This window comes from Oncorhynchus gorbuscha, linkage group LG02 (genome assembly GCF_021184085.1).
Source record: "Oncorhynchus gorbuscha isolate QuinsamMale2020 ecotype Even-year linkage group LG02, OgorEven_v1.0, whole genome shotgun sequence".
Taxonomy (NCBI): domain Eukaryota; kingdom Metazoa; phylum Chordata; class Actinopteri; order Salmoniformes; family Salmonidae; genus Oncorhynchus; species Oncorhynchus gorbuscha.
In genome coordinates, this window is record NC_060174.1 from 1,460,100 (window position 1) to 1,481,347 (window position 21,248).

The 21,248-nt window shown below is 46.6% G+C and overlaps 1 protein-coding gene across 1 annotated transcript in view; it reads left to right on the forward strand.

Annotated features, from left to right (window-relative positions):
• Positions 1–21,248, forward strand: part of atp10a (ATPase phospholipid transporting 10A) — a 139,859-nt gene that overhangs the window by 35,362 nt on the left and 83,249 nt on the right. The window contains 4 exon segments of the mRNA XM_046299581.1: positions 2,312–2,397; positions 7,491–7,597; positions 8,191–8,322; positions 17,136–17,266. Of these exon segments, the coding sequence (XP_046155537.1) occupies positions 2,312–2,397; positions 7,491–7,597; positions 8,191–8,322; positions 17,136–17,266 (456 nt within the window).

Consider the following 21,248-nt stretch of genomic DNA (forward strand, 5'->3'; position numbering starts at 1 on the left):
TACTCCCTGTATATAGCCATGTTATTACCTGGTACTCCCTGTATATAACCATGTTATTACCTGTATATAGCCATGTTATTACCTGAGACTTCCTGTATATAACCATGTTATTACCTGGTACTTCCTGTATATAACCATGTTATTACCTGGTACTTCCTGTATATAACCATGTTATTACCTGGTACTCCCTGTATATAGCCATGTTATTACCTGGTACTCCCTGTATATAGCCATGTTATTACATGGTACTTCCTGTATATAGCCATGTTATTACCTGGTACTTCCTGTATATAACCATGTTGTTTATGATTATTTTTCTATATTATTTCTCTCTGCAGTGTTGAGAAGGGACTGTCAGTACCATTTCATTGTTACTCTACACCTGTTGTTTACCAAGCATGATATTACCTGAGACTTCCTGTATATAACCATGTTATTACCTGATACTTCCTGTATATAACCATGTTATTACCTGGTACTTCCTGTATATAACTATGTTGTTTATGATTATTTTTCTCTCTGCAGTGTTGAGAAGGGCCTGTCAGTACCATTTCATTGTTACTCTACACCTGTTGTTTAACAAGCATGTGACAAATTAAATTGGAATGGATTTTAACACCTTGATGAAACTTTGTTTCTCCTTGCTGAAACAAGGAAACACGTCTTCCGCGGCATAGGCAATGTGCCCCACAATGCAGCAGTAGCCGCAACACACACAGAAATAGAATGAATAGAATGGGCGTGAAAGTTGTAACCTCTAACCCTGGACATTTGCCTGGTAAACTCATGGGTACAAGCTCAATGGCTGCCTGGTATTGTGATGCAATCATTTCCATGGTAATGTAGAATGTTCATTCAAGTGATAAAAAAAAAAAAAATGTGGTGTGGCTCGTCCAATGTAATGTTCGTTGAGTTGAATCAACAAATCACAGCATGGATTTGACTTCCTGCTTCGGTACACTCACGCTGGCCGCCTGTCCGCCCATTATGACATCATTTGGTTTCAATCCCATTTTACATGCAGTCCGGAGCATTTGAATGGGTATTACGATGCCCGTGGTCATTTGGCCGATTACCGTCATCCAAAATAACATGTCCACATCCACCTGTATTCTCTCGTCATAACTAAAATATGATTTGTTTGGGAGTTGACTGTAGCTCACTCCTCCAATGTGATGAAGAGACTACATCCCAAATGGTACCCTGTTCCCTACACGGAGCACTTCTTTTGACCCGCCCCTTCTTAGCAAAGAGCAATTTCTCAAGCAATAGTTTTTTTCTTGCTTGGACTGTCTGGAAGTGGTCTGAGTGGGAAGGGGAAATAATGAAAACGAGCTGTTATTGGCACAGTTTGACAACTCTTTCTTATTGGTCTATTAAAAATGTACCGCATGGTGATGTCACCAGGCAAGCGAAAACTCCATCCAACCAAAACAGGCTGACAATTCAGGTAGTCCTTTCAAACAGCTCTTACACTAAACAAGGGCATTGTCATTTTCACACTATTACTCCGACCTTAGTGTGGAAATATACTGTATATAAGACACAGGCAAATCACATTTTTGACTAAACTGGGCCTTTTAAGAAGTAACCATAGAGTCGACCTCTGACCTTTGTCATGAAGATTCTAGAACCTAATGATGCTGTCCATGTTAACCAACATTCCACACAGACTAGCGTTGCATTTTGACAAGCTTGTCGGTACACTGACAATAGCTTTATTGTTTGCTCATTCTACCCTATGTAACATTTACCATCTGAGAGACCAGGGGCTGTATTCACAGTCTGAGTATGAGTGCTGATTTAGGATCAGTTTTTATCTGGGATCATAAGAAATATGATTATATGGACAGGGAGTACCTGATCCTAGATCAGCACTCCTTCTCTAGGACTCTTTGTGAATTACAGGCCTGTTTTCCCTGGTTCTGACGACTCCGCCTCGATCTCACTCTCACTTGTACACATTTAGGATTCCTTTTTAGAAATCAATGAAAATTAAATGACCTACAGAAGAGATGTGGTTTATTGATGAATAGACATGCATATATATATATGGGGCGGCAGCGTAGCCTAGTGGTTAGAGCGTTGGACTAATAACCGGAAGGTTGCGAGTTCAAACCCCCGAGCTGACAAGGTACAAATCTGTCGTTCTGCCCCTGAACAGGCAGTTAACCCACTGTTCCTAGGCCGTCATTGAAAATAAGAATATGTTCTTAACTGACTTGCCTGGTTAAATAAAGGTAAAATAAAAATATATGTATGTTTTTAATAAAGGACAGAATTGCTAAGTAAAATGTGTATTGTTCTACAGGATTGTGATTTTGACCCCTCCACATACAACAGTGTCATAGAATGTGAGAAGCCTAACAATGACCTGGCCAGGTTCCGTGGCTACATGTGAGTACGCCTTCATTCTCTTACGTTTATACAACCTTCTCCTACTCTTCTTCTTCATCGTGCCTTGTCTTTTTTATTACAGAGAGAGGTTATTTTAATATTGATAGACATCATATGGATAAAAATGACTTCGGTGAGCTGCATTTAATCATAATGAATTACATCTGGTTATCCGTTCCAGTTGCTCTTTCTGCATTGTGCAGAGATGATGGTGGTTAAAAGTTCATTCGGAACTGGAATCAAACTAACTGAAGGAATGGATGTTTCTGACCCGCACACTGGCTTTGTCTCAAGTGGCACCCTATTCCCTATATACAGTAGTGCACTACTTTTGACCCTGTGCACTATATAGGCAATAGGGTGCCACTACCATTACCACCATAACCACTACCATTACCACCATAACCACTACCATTGCCACCACTATCACCACCACCCCTACCACTATCACTATCACCACTACCACTACCAAAACTATCACTATCACCACCACCCCTACCACTATCACCACTATCACTATCACCACTACCATCACCACCACCACTATCACCACCACCCCTACCACTATCACCACCACCCCTACCACTATCACTACCACCCCTACCACTACCAAAACTATCACTATCACCACTATCACTATCACCACTACCATTACCATCACCACCACCACTATCACCACCACTATCACCACCACCACTACCACCACCACTACCACCACTACCACCACCACTCACCACCACCACTACCACCACTATCACCACCACTATCACCACCACCACTATCACTACCCACCAAAAATCACTATCACCACTACCACCACCACTATCACCACCACTATCACCACCACCACTACCACTATCACTACCACCACTACCACCACTATCACCACCACCACTACCACTATCACCACCACCACTACCACTACCACCACCACCACCTATCACCACCACTATCACCATCACCACCACTATCACCACCACCACTACCACTATCACCACTACCACCACCACTACCACTCACCACTACCACCACTACCACCACCACTATCACCACCACTATCACCACCACTATCACCACCACCACTACCACTATCACTACCACCACTATCACCACCACTATCACCACCACTATCACCACCACTACCACTATCACCACCACCACTACCACCACTATCACCACCACCATCACCACCACCACTATCACCACTATCACACCACCACTATCACCACCACTATCACCACTACCACTATCACTACCACCACTTTCACTACCAAAACTATCACTATCACCACTACCACTATCACTACCATCACCACCACTATTACCACTACCACCACCATCACTATCGCCACTATCACTACCATCATCACCACCATCACCACCACCACTATCACTACCACCCCTACCACTACCACAACTACCACTACCACAACTACCACCACTATCACTACCACTATCACTACCATCACCACCACTACCACCACTATCTCCACCACTATCACTGTCCACCACTATCACTACCACCACCACTATCACCACCACCACTATCACTACCACCACTATCACTACCACCACTACTATCACTACCACCACTATCACCACCACCACTACCACCACTATGACCACTATCACTACCACCACTACTATCACCCCTACCACTATCACCTACCACCACCACTACCACTACTATCACCCCTACCACTATCACTACCACTAATATCACTACCACCACTACCACCACCACTATCACTACCACCACTACTATCACTACCACCACTATCACCACCATCACTACCACCACTATCACCACCATCACTACCACCACTACTATCACCCCTACCACTATCACTACCACCACCACCACTACCACTACTATCACCCCTACCACTATCACTACCACTAATATCACTACCACCACTACCACCACCACGATCACTACCATCACCACCATCACTACCACCACTATAACTACCACCACTACCACCATCACCACTACCACCACCACCACTACCACTTCTACCTTTATCATTACCACTCCCACCACTATCATTACCACTACTATTACCACCACCACTACTACCATTAATACTACATTGCCATCACCCCCACTACCACCACCATTACTTCCATAACTACTACCACTACCATTACTTTACTACTACCACTAACATTACCACCACTACCATTACCACCACCATTACTACCATTACTACTACCATTACCACCACCATTACTACCATTACTACTACCATTACTACCATTAGTACTACCACTACTACCACCACCATTACTACCATTACTTTACTACTACCACTAACATTACCACCACTACCATTACCACCACCATTACTACCATTACTACTACCATTACCACCACCATTACTACTACCATTACCACCACCATTACTACTACCATTACTACTACACACCACCATTACTTCCACAACTACTACCACTAACATTACCACCACTACCATTACTACCATTACTACTACCATTACTACTACCATTACCACCACCATTACTACCATTACTACCATTACCACCACCATTACTACTACCATTACTACCATTACTACCATTACTACCATTACTACCATTACCACCACCATTACTACCATTACTACCATTACTACTACCATTACCACCACCATTACTACTACCACTACCACCACCATTACTAATACCACTAACATTACCACCACTACCATTACCACCATTACTACCATTACCACCACTACTACCATTACCACCACTACTACCATTACCACCACCATTACTTCCATAACTACTACCACTACCATTACTACCATTACTACATTACCCACTACCACCACCATTACTTCCACAACTACTACCACTAACATTACCACCACTACCATTACTACCATTACTACTACCATTACCACCACCATTACTACTACCACTACCACCACCATTACTACTACCACTACCACCACCATTACTTCCATAACTACTACCACTACCATTACCACCATTACTACTACCAGTACCACTACCACCACCATTACTACTACCACTACCACCACCATTACTTCCATAACTACTACCACTACCATTACCACCATTACTACCATTACTACTACCATTACCACCACCATTACTACTACCATTACCACCACCATTACTACCATTACTACTTCCATTACCACCACCATTACTACCATTACTACTTCCATTGCCACCACCACCATCACTACCATTACTACCATTACCACTACCATTAATACCACCATTACCACCACCTTTACTACCATCGCCACCACCACCATTACTACTACCATTACCACCACCACCATTACTACCACCATTACCACCACCACCAGTAGTGTTGCAGGCAGGCAGGCAGGCTGTAGTGTTGGAGGCAGGCAGGCAGGCTGTAGTGTTGGAGGCAGGCAGGCTGTAGTGTTGGAGGCAGGCAGGCAGGCTGTAGTGTTGGAGGCAGGCAGGCTGTAGTGTTGGAGGCAGGCAGGCAGGCTGTAGTGTTGGAGGCAGGCAGGCAGGCTGTAGTGTTGGAGGCAGGCAGGCAGGCTGTAGTGTTGGAGGCAGGCAGGCAGGCTGTAGTGTTGGAGGCAGGCAGGCTGTAGTGTTGGAGGCAGGCTGTAGTGTTGAGGCTGTAGTGTTGGAGGCAGGCAGGCAGGCAGGCTGGAGAGGCAGGCAGGCTGTAGTGTTGGCACAGGAGGCAGGCAGGCTGTGTAGTGTTGGAGGCAGGCAGGCAGGCTAGGCTGTAGTGTTAGGCAGTGTTGGATACTGTAGTGTTGGAGGCTGTAGTGTTGGAGGCAGGCTGTAGGCAAGCATGCAAGCTGGAGTGTTGGAGACAGGCAGGCTGTGGTGTTGGAGGCAGGCAGGCAGGCTGCGGTGCAGCTTCTATAGAGTGTTACTGACTACTACAGCCTCTATACTGGTACTGACTACTACAGCCTCTATAGTGTTACTGACTACAGCCTCTATAGAATGTTACTGACTACTACAGCCTCTATAGTGTTACTGACTACTACAGCCCCTATAGTGTTACTGACTACTACAGCCTCTATAGTGTTACTGACTACAGCCTCTATAGTGTTACTGACTACAGCCTCTATAGTGTTACTGACTACAGCCTCTATAGTGTTACTGACTACAGCCTCTATAGTGTTACTGACTACAGCCTCTATAGAGTGTTACTGACTACTACAGCCTCTATAGTGTTACTGACTACTACAGCCTCTATAGTGTTACTGACTACTACAGCTTCTATAGAGTTACCTCTACAGCCTCTAGTGTTACTGACTACTACAGCCTCTATAGTGTTACTGACTACTACAGCCTCTAGTGTTACTGACTACTACAGCCTCTATAGTGTTACTGACTACTACAGCCTCTATAGTGTTACTGACTACTACAGCCTCTATAGTGTTACTGACTACTACAGCCTCTATAGTGTTACTGACTACTACAGCCTCTATAGTGTTACTGACTACTACAGCCTCTATAGTGTTACTGACTACTACAGCCTCTATAGTGTTACTGACTACTACAGCCTCTATAGTGTTACTGACTACTACAGCCCCTATAGAGTTACTGACTACTACAGCCTCTATAGTGTTACTGACTACTACAGCCCCTATAGAGTTACTGACTACTACAGCCTCTATAGACTTACTGACTACTACAGCTTCTATAGAGTTCCTGACTACTACAGTCTCTACAGTGTTAAGTGCCTTCTAAGGAAAGACCACAATGCATTGCAGCATGAAGATCTATCGAGCTGTTCAGTGCAACACACACACACACACACACACACACACACACACACACACACACACACACACACACACACACACACACACACACACACACACACACACACACACACACACACACACACACACACACACACACACACACACACACACACACACACACACACGTGGTCTGAGTTCAGAGGAATGTTACGTGTTGATTTCCCTACAGTATCTGTTGAAGGTCTTTTTATAACATGCAGATTATTCTAGATGAATTGATCATATGTACATTTTGTGTCTCCTAGTCATCCAGTGATATTGAATGTCCTGTATCTGTTCTGTGATCAGTACCCATCGCAGTGGAAGGAGAGATGGTCTGTACAAAGACAACTTGCTGCTGAGGGGCTGTACCATCCGCAATACAGAGGAGTGTGTGGGGATCGTCATCTATGCAGGTAAACACCCCGGCTCTTTCCTTTCTCCTTACCTCCTTACCTCCCAATCACAATGCATTGGAGGACACGGTCAAGGAGCCCGATAAACACCCTGGCTCTCTCTCAAATTAGTCTTTCCTCAGTTCCTCTCATCCTCTCACGTCCTTCTCAAAACACATTGGACGAAAAGGGTTTGAGAGGCGCGACCTTGACCGATCATCTCCTCCAATGGGGTTTAGAAGCGAGCAAGGAGAGGAGGGAGTCTCTGTTTCACACCCTGTCTGGCTCCATATCCATAGTGTCTGAGGTGGAGTGCTGATCTGAGATCTGTCCCTATAATCCTATTCATTATGCTCTAGAAGGACAACTGATCTAAGATCTGTCCATATGATCCTATTCATTATGATCTAGAAGGACAACTGATCTAAGATCTGTCCATATGATCCTATTCATTATGATCTAGAAGGACAACTGATCTAAGATCTGTCCATATAATCCTATTCATTACGATCTAGAAGGACAACTGATCTGAGACCAGCACCTACTCTGAGCTACTTTGTGGATTCTAGCCCTGTCCTGTATGAACTGAATGTTAACAGCCAGTTGTGTTGTAGGTCATGAGACTAAAGCCATGCTGAACAACAATGGCCCGCGCTACAAACGCAGTAAACTGGAGAAACAGATGAACGTGGACGTGGGCTGGTGTGTCGTCATCCTATTGGTCATGTGCCTGTTCTCTGCTATCGGTACGTATCGCTGTGAGGTAAACTACGTTCCCCAAAGAGCTGAAGGGGGTTTAAGTCAGACAGTCCTGTGGAAATCTATTGGCACGTAGAGGATGTCCTCTACAAAACGGACTCCTGTTTTTCAAAGACTTCCAACATACGGGACGATATTAAACTCCGCAACAAACACAAAAAAAACAAACGTCCTCACTGTGAGCTGCGTTTATTTTCAGCAAACTTAACAGGTGTAAATATTGCTATGAATGTTAAACAACATCCAACAACAGAGGCAGGGTAGTGGTTAGAGTGTAGAGGAGGTAGGTAGGGTAGTGGTTAGAGTGTAGAGGCGGTAGGTAGCCTAGTGGTTAGAGTGTAGAGGAGGCAGGTAGCCTAGTGGTTAGAGTGTAGAGGGGGTAGGTAGCCTAGTGGTTAGAGTGTAGAGGAGGTAGGTAGCCTAGTGGTTAGAGTGTAGAGGAGGTAGGTAGCCTAGTGGTTAGAGTGTAGAGGAGGTAGGTAGCCTAGTGGTTAGAGTGTAGAGGAGGTAGGTAGCCTAGTGGTTAGAGTGTAGAGGAGGTAGGGTAGCCTAGTGGTTAGAGTGTAGAGGAGGTAGGTAGCCTAGTGGTTAGAGTGTAGAGGAGGTAGGTAGCCTAGTGGTTAGAGTGTAGAGGAGGCAGGTAGCCTAGTGGTTAGAGTCTAGGGACGGCAGGTAGCCTAGTGGTTAGAGTGTAGAGGGGGCAGGGTAGCCTAGTGGTTAGAGTGTAGAGGAGGTAGGTAGCCTAGTGGTTAGAGCGTAGAGGGGGCAGGTAGCCTAGTGGTTAGAGTGTAGAGGAGGCAGGTAGCCTAGTGGTTAGAGTGTAGAGGAGGTAGGTAGCCTAGTGGTTAGAGTGTAGAGGAGGTAGGTAGCCTAGTGGTTAGAGTGTAGAGGCGGTAGGTAGACTAGTGGTTAGAGTGTAGAGGAGGCAGGTAGCCTAGTGGTTAGAGTGTAGAGGAGGCAGGTAGCCTAGTGGTTAGAGCGTAGAGGAGGTAGGTAGCCTAGTGGTTAGAGTGTAGAGGAGGCAGGTAAGCCTAGTGGTTAGAGTGTAGAGGACTAGGTAGCCTAGTGGTTAGAGCGTAGAGGAGGCAGGTAGCCTAGTGGTTAGAGTGTAGAGGAGGTAGGTAGCCTAGTGGTTAGAGTGTAGAGGCGGTAGGTAGACTAGTGGGTAGAGTGTAGAGGAGGCAGGTAGCCTAGTGGTTAGAGTGTAGAGGAGGCAGGGTAGCCTAGTGGTTAGAGTGTAGAGGAGGTAGGTAGCCTAGTGGTTAGAGTGTAGAGGAGGTAGGTAGACTAGTGGTTAGAGTGCAAGAGGCAGGTAGACTAGTGGTTAGAGTGTAGAGGAGGCAGGTAGCCTAGTGGTTAGAGCAGGAGGAGGTAGGTAGCCTAGTGGTTAGAGTGTAGAGGCGGTAGGTAGACTAGTGGTTAGAGCGTAGAGGAGGTAGGTAGACTAGTGGTTAGAGTGTAGAGGAGGCAGGGTAGACTAGTGGTTAGAGCGTAGAGGACAGGTAGCCTAGTGGTTAGAGCGTAGAGGAGGTAGGTAGCCTAGTGGTTAGACAGAGGAGGTAGGTAGACTAGTGGTTAGAGTGTAGAGGAGGCAGGTAGCCTAGTGGTTAGAGTCTAGGGACGGTAGGTAGCCTAGTGGTTAGAGTGTAGAGGGGTAGGTAGCCTAGTGGTTAGAGTGTAGAGGAGGTAGGTAGCCTAGTGGTTAGAGTGTAGAAGGCAGGTAGCCTAGTGGTTAGAGTGTAGAGGAGGCAGGTAGCCTAGTGGTTAGAGTGTAGAGGAGGTAGGTAGCCTAGTGGTTAGGTTAGAGGAGGTAGGTAGCCTAGTGGTTAGGCGTAGAGGAGGTAGGTAGCCTAGTGGTTAGAGTGTAGAGGAGGTAGGTAGCCTAGTGGTTAGAGCGTAGAGGGGGCAGGTAGCCTAGTGGTTAGAGTGTAGAGGAGGCAGGTAGCCTAGTGGTTAGAGTGTAGAGGAGGTAGGTAAGTGGTTAGAGTGTAGAGGAGGTAGGTAGCCTAGTGGTTAGAGCGTAGAGGAGGTAGGTAGCCTAGTGGTTGCGTAGAGGAAGGTAGGTAGCCTAGTGGTTAGAGCGTAGAGGGAGGTAGGTAGCCTAGTGGTTAGAGTGTAGAGGAGGTAGGTAGCCTAGTGGTTAGAGTGTAGAGGCGGTAGGTAGCCTAGTGGTTAGAGTGTAGAGGCGGCAGGTAGCCTAGTGGTTAGAGTGTAGAGGAGGTAGGTAGCCTAGTGGTTAGAGTGTAGAGGAGGTAGGTAGCCTAGTGGTTAGAGTGTGGAGGAGGTAGGTAGCCTAGTGGTTAGACGTAGAGGTCAGGGTAGCCTAGTGGTTAGAGTGTAGAGGAGGTAGGTAGCCTAGTGGTTAGAGCGTAGAGGCGGTAGGGTAGCCTAGTGGTTAGAGTGTAGAGGAGGTAGGTAGCCTAGTGGTTAGAGCGTAGAGGAGGTAGGTAGCCTAGTGGTTAGAGCGTAGAGGAGGCAGGTAGCCTAGTGGTTAGAGTGTAGAGGAGGTAGGTAGCCTAGTGGTTAGAGTGTAGAGGCGGTAGGGTAGTCTAGTGGTTAGAGTGTAGAGGGGGCAGGTAGCCTAGTGGTTAGAGTGTAGAGGTGGTAGGGTAGCCTAGTGGTTAGTGTAGAGGAGGCAGGTAGCCTAGTGGTTAGAGTGTAGAGGAGGCAGGTAGCCTAGTGGTTAGAGCGTAGAGGCGGCAGGGTAGCCTAGTGGTTAGAGTGTAGAGGAGGTAGGTAGCCTAGTGGTTAGAGCGTAGAGGAGGTAGGTAGCCTAGTGGTTAGAGTGTAGAGGATCTAGGTAGCCTAGTGGTTAGTGTAGAGGGGCAGGTAGCCTAGTGGTTAGAGTGTAGAGGATTAGGTAGCCTAGTGGTTAGAGTGTAGAGGAGGTAGGTAGCCTAGTGGTTAGAGTGTAGAGGAGGTAGGTAGACTAGTGGGTAGAGTGTCAGGTAGCCTAGTGGTTAGAGTGAAGGAGGTAGGTAGCCTAGTGGTTAGAGTGTAGAGGAGGTAGGTAGCCTAGTGGTTAGAGTGTAGGCGGTAGGTAGACTAGTGGTTAGAGTGTAGAGGAGGCAGGTAGCCTAGTGGTTAGAGTGTAGAGGAGGCAGGTAGCCTAGTGGTTAGAGCGTGAGAGGAGGTAGGTAGCCTAGTGGTTAGAGTGTAGAGGCGGTAGGTAGACTAGTGGTTAGAGCGTAGAGGAGGTAGGTAGACTAGTGGTTAGAGTGTAGAGGAGGCAGGGTACCTAGTGGTTAGAGCGTAGAGGAGGTAGGTAGACTAGTGGTTCGTAGAGGAGGTAGGTAGCCTAGTGGTTAGAGTGTAGAAGGTAGGGTAGCCTAGTGGTTAGAGTGTAGAGGAGGCAGGTAGCCTAGTGGTTAGAGTGTAGGGACGGTAGGTAGCCTAGTGGTTAGAGTGTAGAAGGCAGGGTAGCCTAGTGGAAGTGTAGAGGAATAGCCTAGTGGTTAGAGCGTAGAGGGGGCAGGTAGCCTAGTGGTTAGAGTGTAGAGGAGGCAGGTAGCCTAGTGGTTAGAGTGTAGAGGAGGTAGGTAGCCTAGTGGTTAGAGTGTAGAGGAGGTAGGTAGCCTAGTGGTTAGAGCGTAGAGGAGGTAGGTAGCCTAGTGGTTAGAGTGTAGAGGAGGTAGGTAGCCTAGTGGTTAGAGCGTAGAGGGGGCAGGTAGCCTAGTGGTTAGAGTGTAGAGGAGGCAGGTAGCCTAGTGGTTAGAGTGTAGAGGAGGTAGGTAGCCTAGTTCCCCAAAGAGGAGGTAGGTAGCCTAGTGGTTAGAGCGTAGAGGAGGTAGGTAGCCTAGTGGTTAGAGCGTAGAGGATAGGTGCCTAGTGGTTAGAGCGTAGAGGAAGTAGGTAGCCTAGTGGTTAGAGCGTAGAGGAGGTAGGTAGCCTAGTGGTTAGAGTGTAGAGAGGTAGGTAGCCTAGTGGTTAGAGTGTAGAGGCGGTAGGGTAGCCTAGTGGTTAGATGTAGAGGGGCAAGCCTAGTGGTTAGAGTGTAGAGGAGGTAAGCCTAGTGGTTAGAGTGTAGAGGAAAGCCAAGTGGTTAGAGCGTGGAGGAGGTAGGTAGCCTAGTGGTTAGAGCGTAGAGGCGGCAGGGTAGCCTAGTGGTTAGAGTGTAGAGGAGGTAGGTAGCCTAGTGGTTAGAGCGTAGAGGCGGTAGGGTAGCCTAGTGGTTAGAGTGTAGAGGAGGTAGGTAGCCTAGTGGTTAGAGCGTAGAGGAGGTAGGTAGCCTAGTGGTTGCGTAGAGGAGGCAGGTAGCCAAGTGGTTCCAACAAGAGGAGGTAGGTAGCCTAGTGGTTAGAGTGTAGAGGCGGTAGGGTAGTCTAGTGGTTAGAGTGTAGAGGGGGCAGGTAGCCTAGTGGTTAGAGTGTAGAGGTGGTAGGGTAGCCTAGTGGTTAGTGTAGAGGAGGCAGGTAGCCTAGTGGTTAGAGTGTAGAGGAGGCAGGTAGCCTAGTGGTTAGATTGTAGAGGTGGTAGGGTAGCCTAGTGGTTAGAGCATAGAGGAGGCAGGTAGCCTAGTGGTTAAAGTGTAGAGGAGGTAGGTAGCCTAGTGGTTAGAGCGTAGAGGGGGCAGGTAGCCTAGTGGTTAGAGCGTAGAGGAGGTAGGTAGCCTAGTGGTTAGAGCGTAGAGGAGGCAGGTAGCCTAGTGGTTAGAGCGTAGAGGAGGTAGGTAGCCTAGTGGTTAGAGCGTAGAGGAGGTAGGTAGCCTAGTGGTTAGAGCGTAGAGGAGGTAGGTAGCCTAGTGGTTAGAGCGTAGAGGAGGTAGGTAGCCTAGTGGTTAGAGCGTAGAGGAGGTAGGTAGCCTAGTGGTTAGAGCGTAGAGGAGGTAGGTAGCCTAGTGGTTAGAGCGTAGAGGAGGCAGGTAGCCTAGTGGTTAGAGCGTAGAGGAGGTAGGTAGCCTAGTGGTTAGAGCGTAGAGGAGGTAGGTAGCCTAGTGGTTAGAGTGTAGAGGAGGCAGGTAGCCTAGTGGTTAGAGCGTAGAGGAGGTAGGTAGCCTAGTGGTTAGAGCGTAGAGGAGGTAGGTAGCCTAGTGGTTAGAGTGTAGAGGAGGTAGGTAGCCTAGTGGTTAGAGTGTAGAGGCGGTAGGGTAGCCTAGTGGTTAGAGTGTAGAGGGGGCAGGTAGCCTAGTGGTTAGAGTGTAGAGGAGGTAGGTAGCCTAGTGGTTAGAGTGTAGAGGAGGTAGGTAGCCTAGTGGTTAGAGCGTGGAGGAGGTAGGTAGCCTAGTGGTTAGAGCGTAGAGGCGGCAGGGTAGCCTAGTGGTTAGAGTGTAGAGGAGGTAGGTAGCCTAGTGGTTAGAGCGTAGAGGCGGTAGGGTAGCCTAGTGGTTAGAGTGTAGAGGAGGTAGGTAGCCTAGTGGTTAGAGTGTAGAGGGGGCAGGGTAGCCTAGTGGTTAGAGTGTAGAGGAGGCAGGTAGCCTAGTGGTTAGAGTGTAGAGGAGGTAGGTAGCCTAGTGGTTAGAGTGTAGAGGCGGTAGGTAGACTAGTGGGTAGAGTGTAGAGGAGGCAGGTAGCCTAGTGGTTAGAGTGTAGAGGAGGTAGGTAGCCTAGTGGTTAGAGTGTAGAGGAGGTAGGTAGCCTAGTGGTTAGAGTGTAGAGGCGGTAGGTAGACTAGTGGTTAGAGTGTAGAGGAGGCAGGTAGCCTAGTGGTTAGAGTGTAGAGGAGGCAGGTAGCCTAGTGGTTAGAGCGTAGAGGAGGTAGGTAGCCTAGTGGTTAGAGTGTAGAGGCGGTAGGTAGACTAGTGGTTAGAGCGTAGAGGAGGTAGGTAGACTAGTGGTTAGAGTGTAGAGGAGGCAGGGTAGACTAGTGGTTAGAGCGTAGAGGAGGTAGGTAGCCTAGTGGTTAGAGCGTAGAGGAGGTAGGTAGCCTAGTGGTTAGAGTGTAGAGGAGGTAGGTAGCCTAGTGGTTAGAGTGTAGAGGAGGCAGGTAGCCTAGTGGTTAGAGTCTAGGGACGGTAGGTAGCCTAGTGGTTAGAGTGTAGAGGGGGCAGGGTAGCCTAGTGGTTAGAGTGTAGAGGAGGTAGGTAGCCTAGTGGTTAGAGCGTAGAGGGGGCAGGTAGCCTAGTGGTTAGAGTGTAGAGGAGGCAGGTAGCCTAGTGGTTAGAGTGTAGAGGAGGTAGGTAGCCTAGTGGTTAGAGCGTAGAGGAGGTAGGTAGCCTAGTGGTTAGAGCGTAGAGGAGGTAGGTAGCCTAGTGGTTAGAGTGTAGAGGAGGTAGGTAGCCTAGTGGTTAGAGTGTAGAGGAGGCAGGTAGCCTAGTGGTTAGAGTGTAGAGGACGGTAGGTAGCCTAGTGGTTAGAGTGTAGAGGGGGCAGGTAGCCTAGTGGTTAGAGTGTAGAGGAGGTAGGTAGCCTAGTGGTTAGAGCGTAGAGGGGCAGGTAGCCTAGTGGTTAGAGTGTAGAGGAGGCAGGTAGCCTAGTGGTTAGAGTGTAGAGGAGGTAGGTAGCCTAGTGGTTAGAGTGTAGAGGAGGTAGGTAGCCTAGTGGTTAGAGCGTAGAGGAGGTAGGTAGCCTAGTGGTTAGAGTGTAGAGGAGGTAGGTAGCCTAGTGGTTAGAGCGTAGAGGAGGTAGGTAGCCTAGTGGTTAGAGTGTAGAGGAGGCAGGTAGCCTAGTGGTTAGAGTGTAGAGGAGGTAGGTAGCCTAGTGGTTAGAGTGTAGAGGAGGTAGGTAGCCTAGTGGTTAGAGCGTAGAGGAGGTAGGTAGCCTAGTGGTTAGAGCGTAGAGGAGGTAGGTAGCCTAGTGGTTAGAGTGTAGAGGAGGTAGGTAGCCTAGTGGTTAGAGTGTAGAGGAGGCAGGTAGCCTAGTGGTTAGAGTGTAGAGGCGGAGGGTAGAGTGGTTAGGTAGCCTAGTGGTTAGAGTGTAGAGGAGGTAGGTAGCCTAGTGGTTAGAGTGTAGAGGAGGTAGGTAGCCTAGTGGTTAGAGCGTAGAGGAGGCAGGTAGCCTAGTGGTTAGAGTGTAGAGGAGGCAGGTAGCCTAGTGGTTAGAGTGTAGAGGAGGTAGGTAGCCTAGTGGTTAGAGTGTAGAGGCGGTAGGTAGCCTAGTGGTTAGAGTGTAGAGGAGGCAGGTAGCCTAGTGGTTAGAGCGTAGAGGAGGCAGGTAGCCTAGTGGTTAGAGCGTAGAGGAGGCAGGTAGCCTAGTGGTTAGAGTGTAGAGGAGGTAGGTAGCCTAGTGGTTAGAGGTTAGGAGCGTAGAGGAGGTAGGTAGCCTAGTGGTTAGAGCGTAGAGGAGGTAGGTAGCCTAGTGGTTAGAGCGTAGAGGAGGTAGGTAGCCTAGTGGTTAGAGCGTAGAGGAGGTAGGTAGCCTAGTGGTTAGAGCGTAGAGGAGGTAGGTAGCCTAGTGGTTAGAGCGTAGAGGAGGCAGGTAGCCTAGTGGTTAGAGCGTAGAGGAGGTAGGTAGCCTAGTGGTTAGAGCGTAGAGGAGGTAGGTAGCCTAGTGGTTAGAGCGTAGAGGAGGTAGGTAGCCTAGTGGTTAGAGCGTAGAGGAGGTAGGTAGCCTAGTGGTTAGAGCGTAGAGGAGGTAGGTAGCCTAGTGGTTAGAGTGTAGAGGAGGTAGGTAGCCTAGTGGTTAGAGCGTAGAGGAGGTAGGTAGCCTAGTGGTTAGAGTGTAGAGGAGGCAGGTAGCCTAGTGGTTAGATTGTAGAGGTGGTAGGGTAGGTAGCTAGTGGTTAGAGTAGAGGCAGGTAGCCTAGTGGTTAGAGCGTAGAGGAGGCAGGTAGCCTAGTGGTTAGAGTGTAGAGGAGGTAGGTAGCCTAGTGGTTAGAGCGTAGAGGGTGCAGGTAGCCTAGTGGTTAGAGCGTAGAGGAGGTAGGTAGCCTAGTGGTTAGAGCGTAGAGGAGGCAGGTAGCCTAGTGGTTAGAGTGTAGAGGAGGTAGGTAGCCTAGTGGTTAGAGCGTAGAGGAGGCAGGTAGCCTAGTGGTTAGAGTGTAGAGGAGGCAGGTAGCCTAGTGGTTAGAGTGTAGAGGAGGTAGGTAGCCTAGTGGTTAGAGCGTAGAGGAGGTAGGTAGCCTAGTGGTTAGAGCGTAGAGGAGGCAGGGTAGCCTAGTGGTTAGAGCGTAGAGGAGGCAGGTAGCCTAGTGGTTAGAGCGTAGAGGAGGTAGGTAGCCTAGTGGTTAGAGCGTAGAGGAGGTAGGTAGCCTAGTGGTTAGAGCGTAGAGGAGGCAGGGTAGCCTAGTGGTTAGAGCGTAGAGGTGGCAGGGTAGCCTAGTGGTTAGAGTGTAGAGGAGGCAGGGTAGCCTAGTGGTTAGAGCGTTGGGCTAGGAACCGAAAGGTTGCAAGTTCAAATCCCCGAGCTGACAAGGTTCAAATCTGGCGTTCTGCCCCTGAACAAGGCAGTTAACACACTGTTTCTAGGCCGTCATTGAAAATAAGAATGTTCTTAACTGACTTTCAAATAACTGAGACCTAAACTGAGCAGTGATTGATTTTGTCCCTGAACAATGGGGGGGCTCAAAATCAAAAGTAACATGAGCCTGCAGGAAGGGTACCACATGAGGGAGGAGGATTTCCTCCCTGTAACACACAATATATACATAACAGCCTGTAACAAGACCACAAACATGGACCTAGAATATATACATAACAGCCTGTAACAAGGCCACAAACATGGACCTAGAATATATACATAACAGCCTGTAACAAGACCACAAACATGGACCTAGAATATATACATAACAGCCTGTAACAAGGCCACATCTTTTCTAGCTGACCTGACCTGAATTTGATTTAATTGATTTGACGTAATTGACCTGTTGATTATCCAGGGTTGTGGATGTAGTTAGTCTATAATGACCTTTGACCTTGTTGTGTTAGGTCATGGCTTGTGGATGTATCAGTACGGAGATAAGAGACCCGTGTTTGATGTCCTTAGTCCTGAAGGAGCCGAGCTGTCACCTGTGCTGTCTGCCATCTATCTCTTCCTCACCATGATCATCGTCTTTCAGGTACGCCCTCTCTATTCTATTCAATTCGCTCTCACTCCCTCTCGACAAATGGGCTTTATTGGCATGGAAAACATACACTGAGTGTACAACACATTAAGAATAAATCAAATCAATGTTTATTTGTCACGTGCTCTGAATACAACAGGTGTAGTAGACCTCACAGTGAAATGCTGAATACAACAGGTGTAGTAGACCTCAGAGTGAAATGCTGAATACAACAGGTGTAGTAGAGCTCACAGTGAAATGCTGAATACAACAGGTGTAGTAGACCTCACAGTGAAATGCTGAATACAACAGGTGTAGTAGACCTCACAGTGAAATGCTGAATACAACAGGTGTAGTAGACCTTACAGTGAAATACTGAATACAACAGGTGTAGTAGACCTCACAGTGAAATGCTGAATACAACAGGTGTAGTAGACCTTACAGTGAAATGCTGAATACAACAGGTGTAGTAGACCTTACAGTGAAATGCTGAATACAACAGGTGTAGTAGACATTACAGTGAAATGCTGAATACAACAGGTGTAGTAGACCTTACAGTGAAATAGTTACTTACAGGCTTTAATAATAGTGCAAAAAAGGTATTATGTGAACAATAGGTAAGTAAAGAAATAAAACAACAGTAAAAAGACAGGGTAGTATGTGCCTTTGAACAGGGTATGGCAGTAGGTGCCTTTGAACAGGGTAGTATGTGCCTTTGAACAGGGAATGGTAGTAGGTGCCTTTGAACAGGGTCTGGTAGTAGGTGTCTTTGAACAGGGTATGGTAGTAGGTGCCTTTTGAACAGGGTATGGTAGTAGGTGCCTTTGAACAGGGTATGGTAGTAGCTGCCTTTTGAACAGGGTATGGTAGTAGGTGCCTTTTGAACAGGGTCTGGTAGTAGGTGCCTTTGAACAGGGTCTGGTAGTAGGTGCCTTTGAACAGGGTCTGGTAGTAGGTGCCTTTGAACAGGGTCTGGTAGTAGGTGCCTTTGAACAGGGTCTGGTAGTAGGTGCCTTTGGACAGGGTATGGTAGTAGGTACCTTTGGACAGGGTCTGGTAGTAGGTGCCTTTGAACAGGGTATGGTAGTAGGTGCCTTTTGAACAGGGTCTGGTAGTAGGTGTCTTTGAACAGGGTCTGGTAGTAGGTGCCTTTTGAACAGGGTATGGTAGTAGGTGCCTTTTGAACAGGGTCTGGTAGTAGGTGCCTTTGGACAGGGTATGGTAGTAGGTGCCTTTGGACAGGGTATGGTAGTAGGTGCCTGTCACACCCGTTTGACTATGTCAAGAACTGCAACGCTGCTGGGTTTTTCACACTCAACAGTCTCCTGTGTGTATCAAGAATGGTCCACCACCCAAAGGACATCCAGCCAACTTGACACAACTGTAGGAAACATTGGAGTCGACATGGGCCAGCATCCCTGTGGAGCGCTTTCAACGCCTTGCGGAGTCCATGCCCTGTCACATTGAGGCTGTTCTGACGGCAAAGGGAGGTGGGAGGGTGCAACTAAATATTAGGAAGGTGTTCCTAATGTCTGGTGTACTCGGTGTATATTTACATTGCCAAAGAAAGTGAATTAGGCAAACAAAAGGGAAATAAACCATTTGGAAATTAACAGTAAACATTACACTCACAGAAGTTTTCAAAGAATAAAGACATTTCAAATGTTATATTATGTCTATATACAGTGTTGTATCAATGTGCAAATAGTTAAACTACAAAAGGGAAAATAAATAAACATAAATATGGGTTGTATTTACAATGGTGTTTGTTCTTCACTGGTTGACCTTTTCTTGTGGCAACAGGGCACATCTTGCTGCTGTGATTCACCAAATAAATATGGGAGTTTATTTGTTTTCTAAGGTCTGGGTAATCTGAGGGAAATATGTCTCTCTAGTATGATCATACATTTGGCAGTAGGTTAGGGATAGAATATAACTTTATTGTCCATCCAGGTTAGGGATAGAATATAACTTTATTGTCCATCCAGGTTAGGGATAGAATATAACTTTATTGTCCATCCAGGTTAGGGATAGAATATAACTTTATTGTCCATCCAGGTTAGGGATAGAATATAACTTTATTGTCCATCCAGGTTAGGGATAGAATATAACTTTATTGTCCATCCAGGTTAGGGATAGAATATAACTTTATTGTCCATCCAGGTTAGGGATAGAATATAACTTTATTGTCCATCCAGGTTAGGGATAGAATATAACTTTATTGTCCATCCAGGTTAGGGATAGAATATAACTTTATTGTCCATCCAGGTTAGGGATAGAATATAACTTTATTGTCCATCCAGGTTAGGGATAGAATATAACTTTATTGTCCATCCAGGTTAGGGATAGAATATAACTTTATTGTCCATCCAGGTTAGGGATAGAATATAACTTTATTGTCCATCCAGGTTAGGGATAGAATATAACTTTATTGTCCATCCAGGTTAGGGATAGAATATACCTTTATTGTCCATCCAGGTTAGGGATAGAATATAACCTTATTGTCCATCCAGGTTAGGGATAGAATATAACTTTATTGTCCATCCAGGTTGGACCTTTATCCTTTTGCATCACCTTCCATTAAAAGGATCCCATCCACATTTAAATTCAGTCCCATCGTATAAACGAACAACATAGAGGACATCGATATATTCACTCACAACCGACCACTGTTCCAACTGCACTAGATAGAGAAGGTCATACAGTAGCAGTCAACAGTTTGGACACACCTACTCAAGGGGTTTTCTTTATTTGTACTATTTTCTACATTGTAGAATTATTGTAGATGTCAAAACTATGAAATAACACATATGGAATTATGTGGTAACCAAAAACATTGTTCAACAAATCAAAATATATTTGAGATTCTTCAAAGTAGCCACTCTTAGCCTTCTAAATGAGAATTGTGTTACATGGAAACTTGTGCCCAGTCAGTAGCGACGCCCACGTGAGCTCAGAGTTCATGTCAACATGATGGAACCGCCTTTCCGACCAGAGTGCTTAAAAGGACTCGCTAACGACATTTACATTAGACCAAAACATGCCGGCATGTAAAGTAGTCCTAGCTGTACCCTGAATAATCAACCATTGAGACCAGAGAACGTGAGGGTGTGGTCCACACGCTGAAATGGTCAAAACTACAAGATCAGACAGCGTGGAGCGGTGGCTAAGACCCTCTGAAACGCTCGACGATGGAAGAAGGTAAAGACACTAGACCAAACATTCAGTATGCAACTGGGTATGTACAGTAGTCTAGGACATTCAACCAAAGACGAGAGTGTAGATCATTACCCCCTCACCACCGTGTGGTACACCTGAAGTATCCATCCTAAGAACACTCCAACACAAAAAAGCCTATAACTAAGGACATTTTGACCCCTGGTGGACAACCAGAGAATCACACCAAACTACTCCCCATAGACGGATTGAGTGGTTTCAACAGAGACTACAGAGAAAGACATCTATGCGTAAAAATACGTTGCATTTGTAATCCGAATGAGGGGTTGTTAGGGTGCTAAATATTCTGGCGTGTGAGGGTATAGTGAGTAGTTTCCTAATGTATGTACAATAAGTTGTCTCTTTGTCTCCCCCTCTCCTTACCTACCCATCCCATCCCATCCCTTCCATTGCATAACCAAACGGTCATGTTTTTTTAGTCCACTAGGGACCTGTTATCATTGTGTTATGTATGGAATCAATAACCTGTGCTGTATGTGTTTACGTATTCTGTGTGAGGATTTAGTTCGTTTGTGTATCGCTGATTTATCAATTAGGCTAGCGTTCGTGCAGATATCAAGAATTATGCTGTGTTCAGAACGAGATGTAATAATTCATAATTTATTTATTGATGGAAGAGATATCTATATATATCTTTAGATTAAGTCGGGAGAGGGTCACTCTTTAAACAAACTTTTCCCATGGTGCCCTAATATTCCTAATGAATTAATTGTGAAATTGTTTAATTGAATCGTGTGTCAATTAAACATAGTAGGTAATT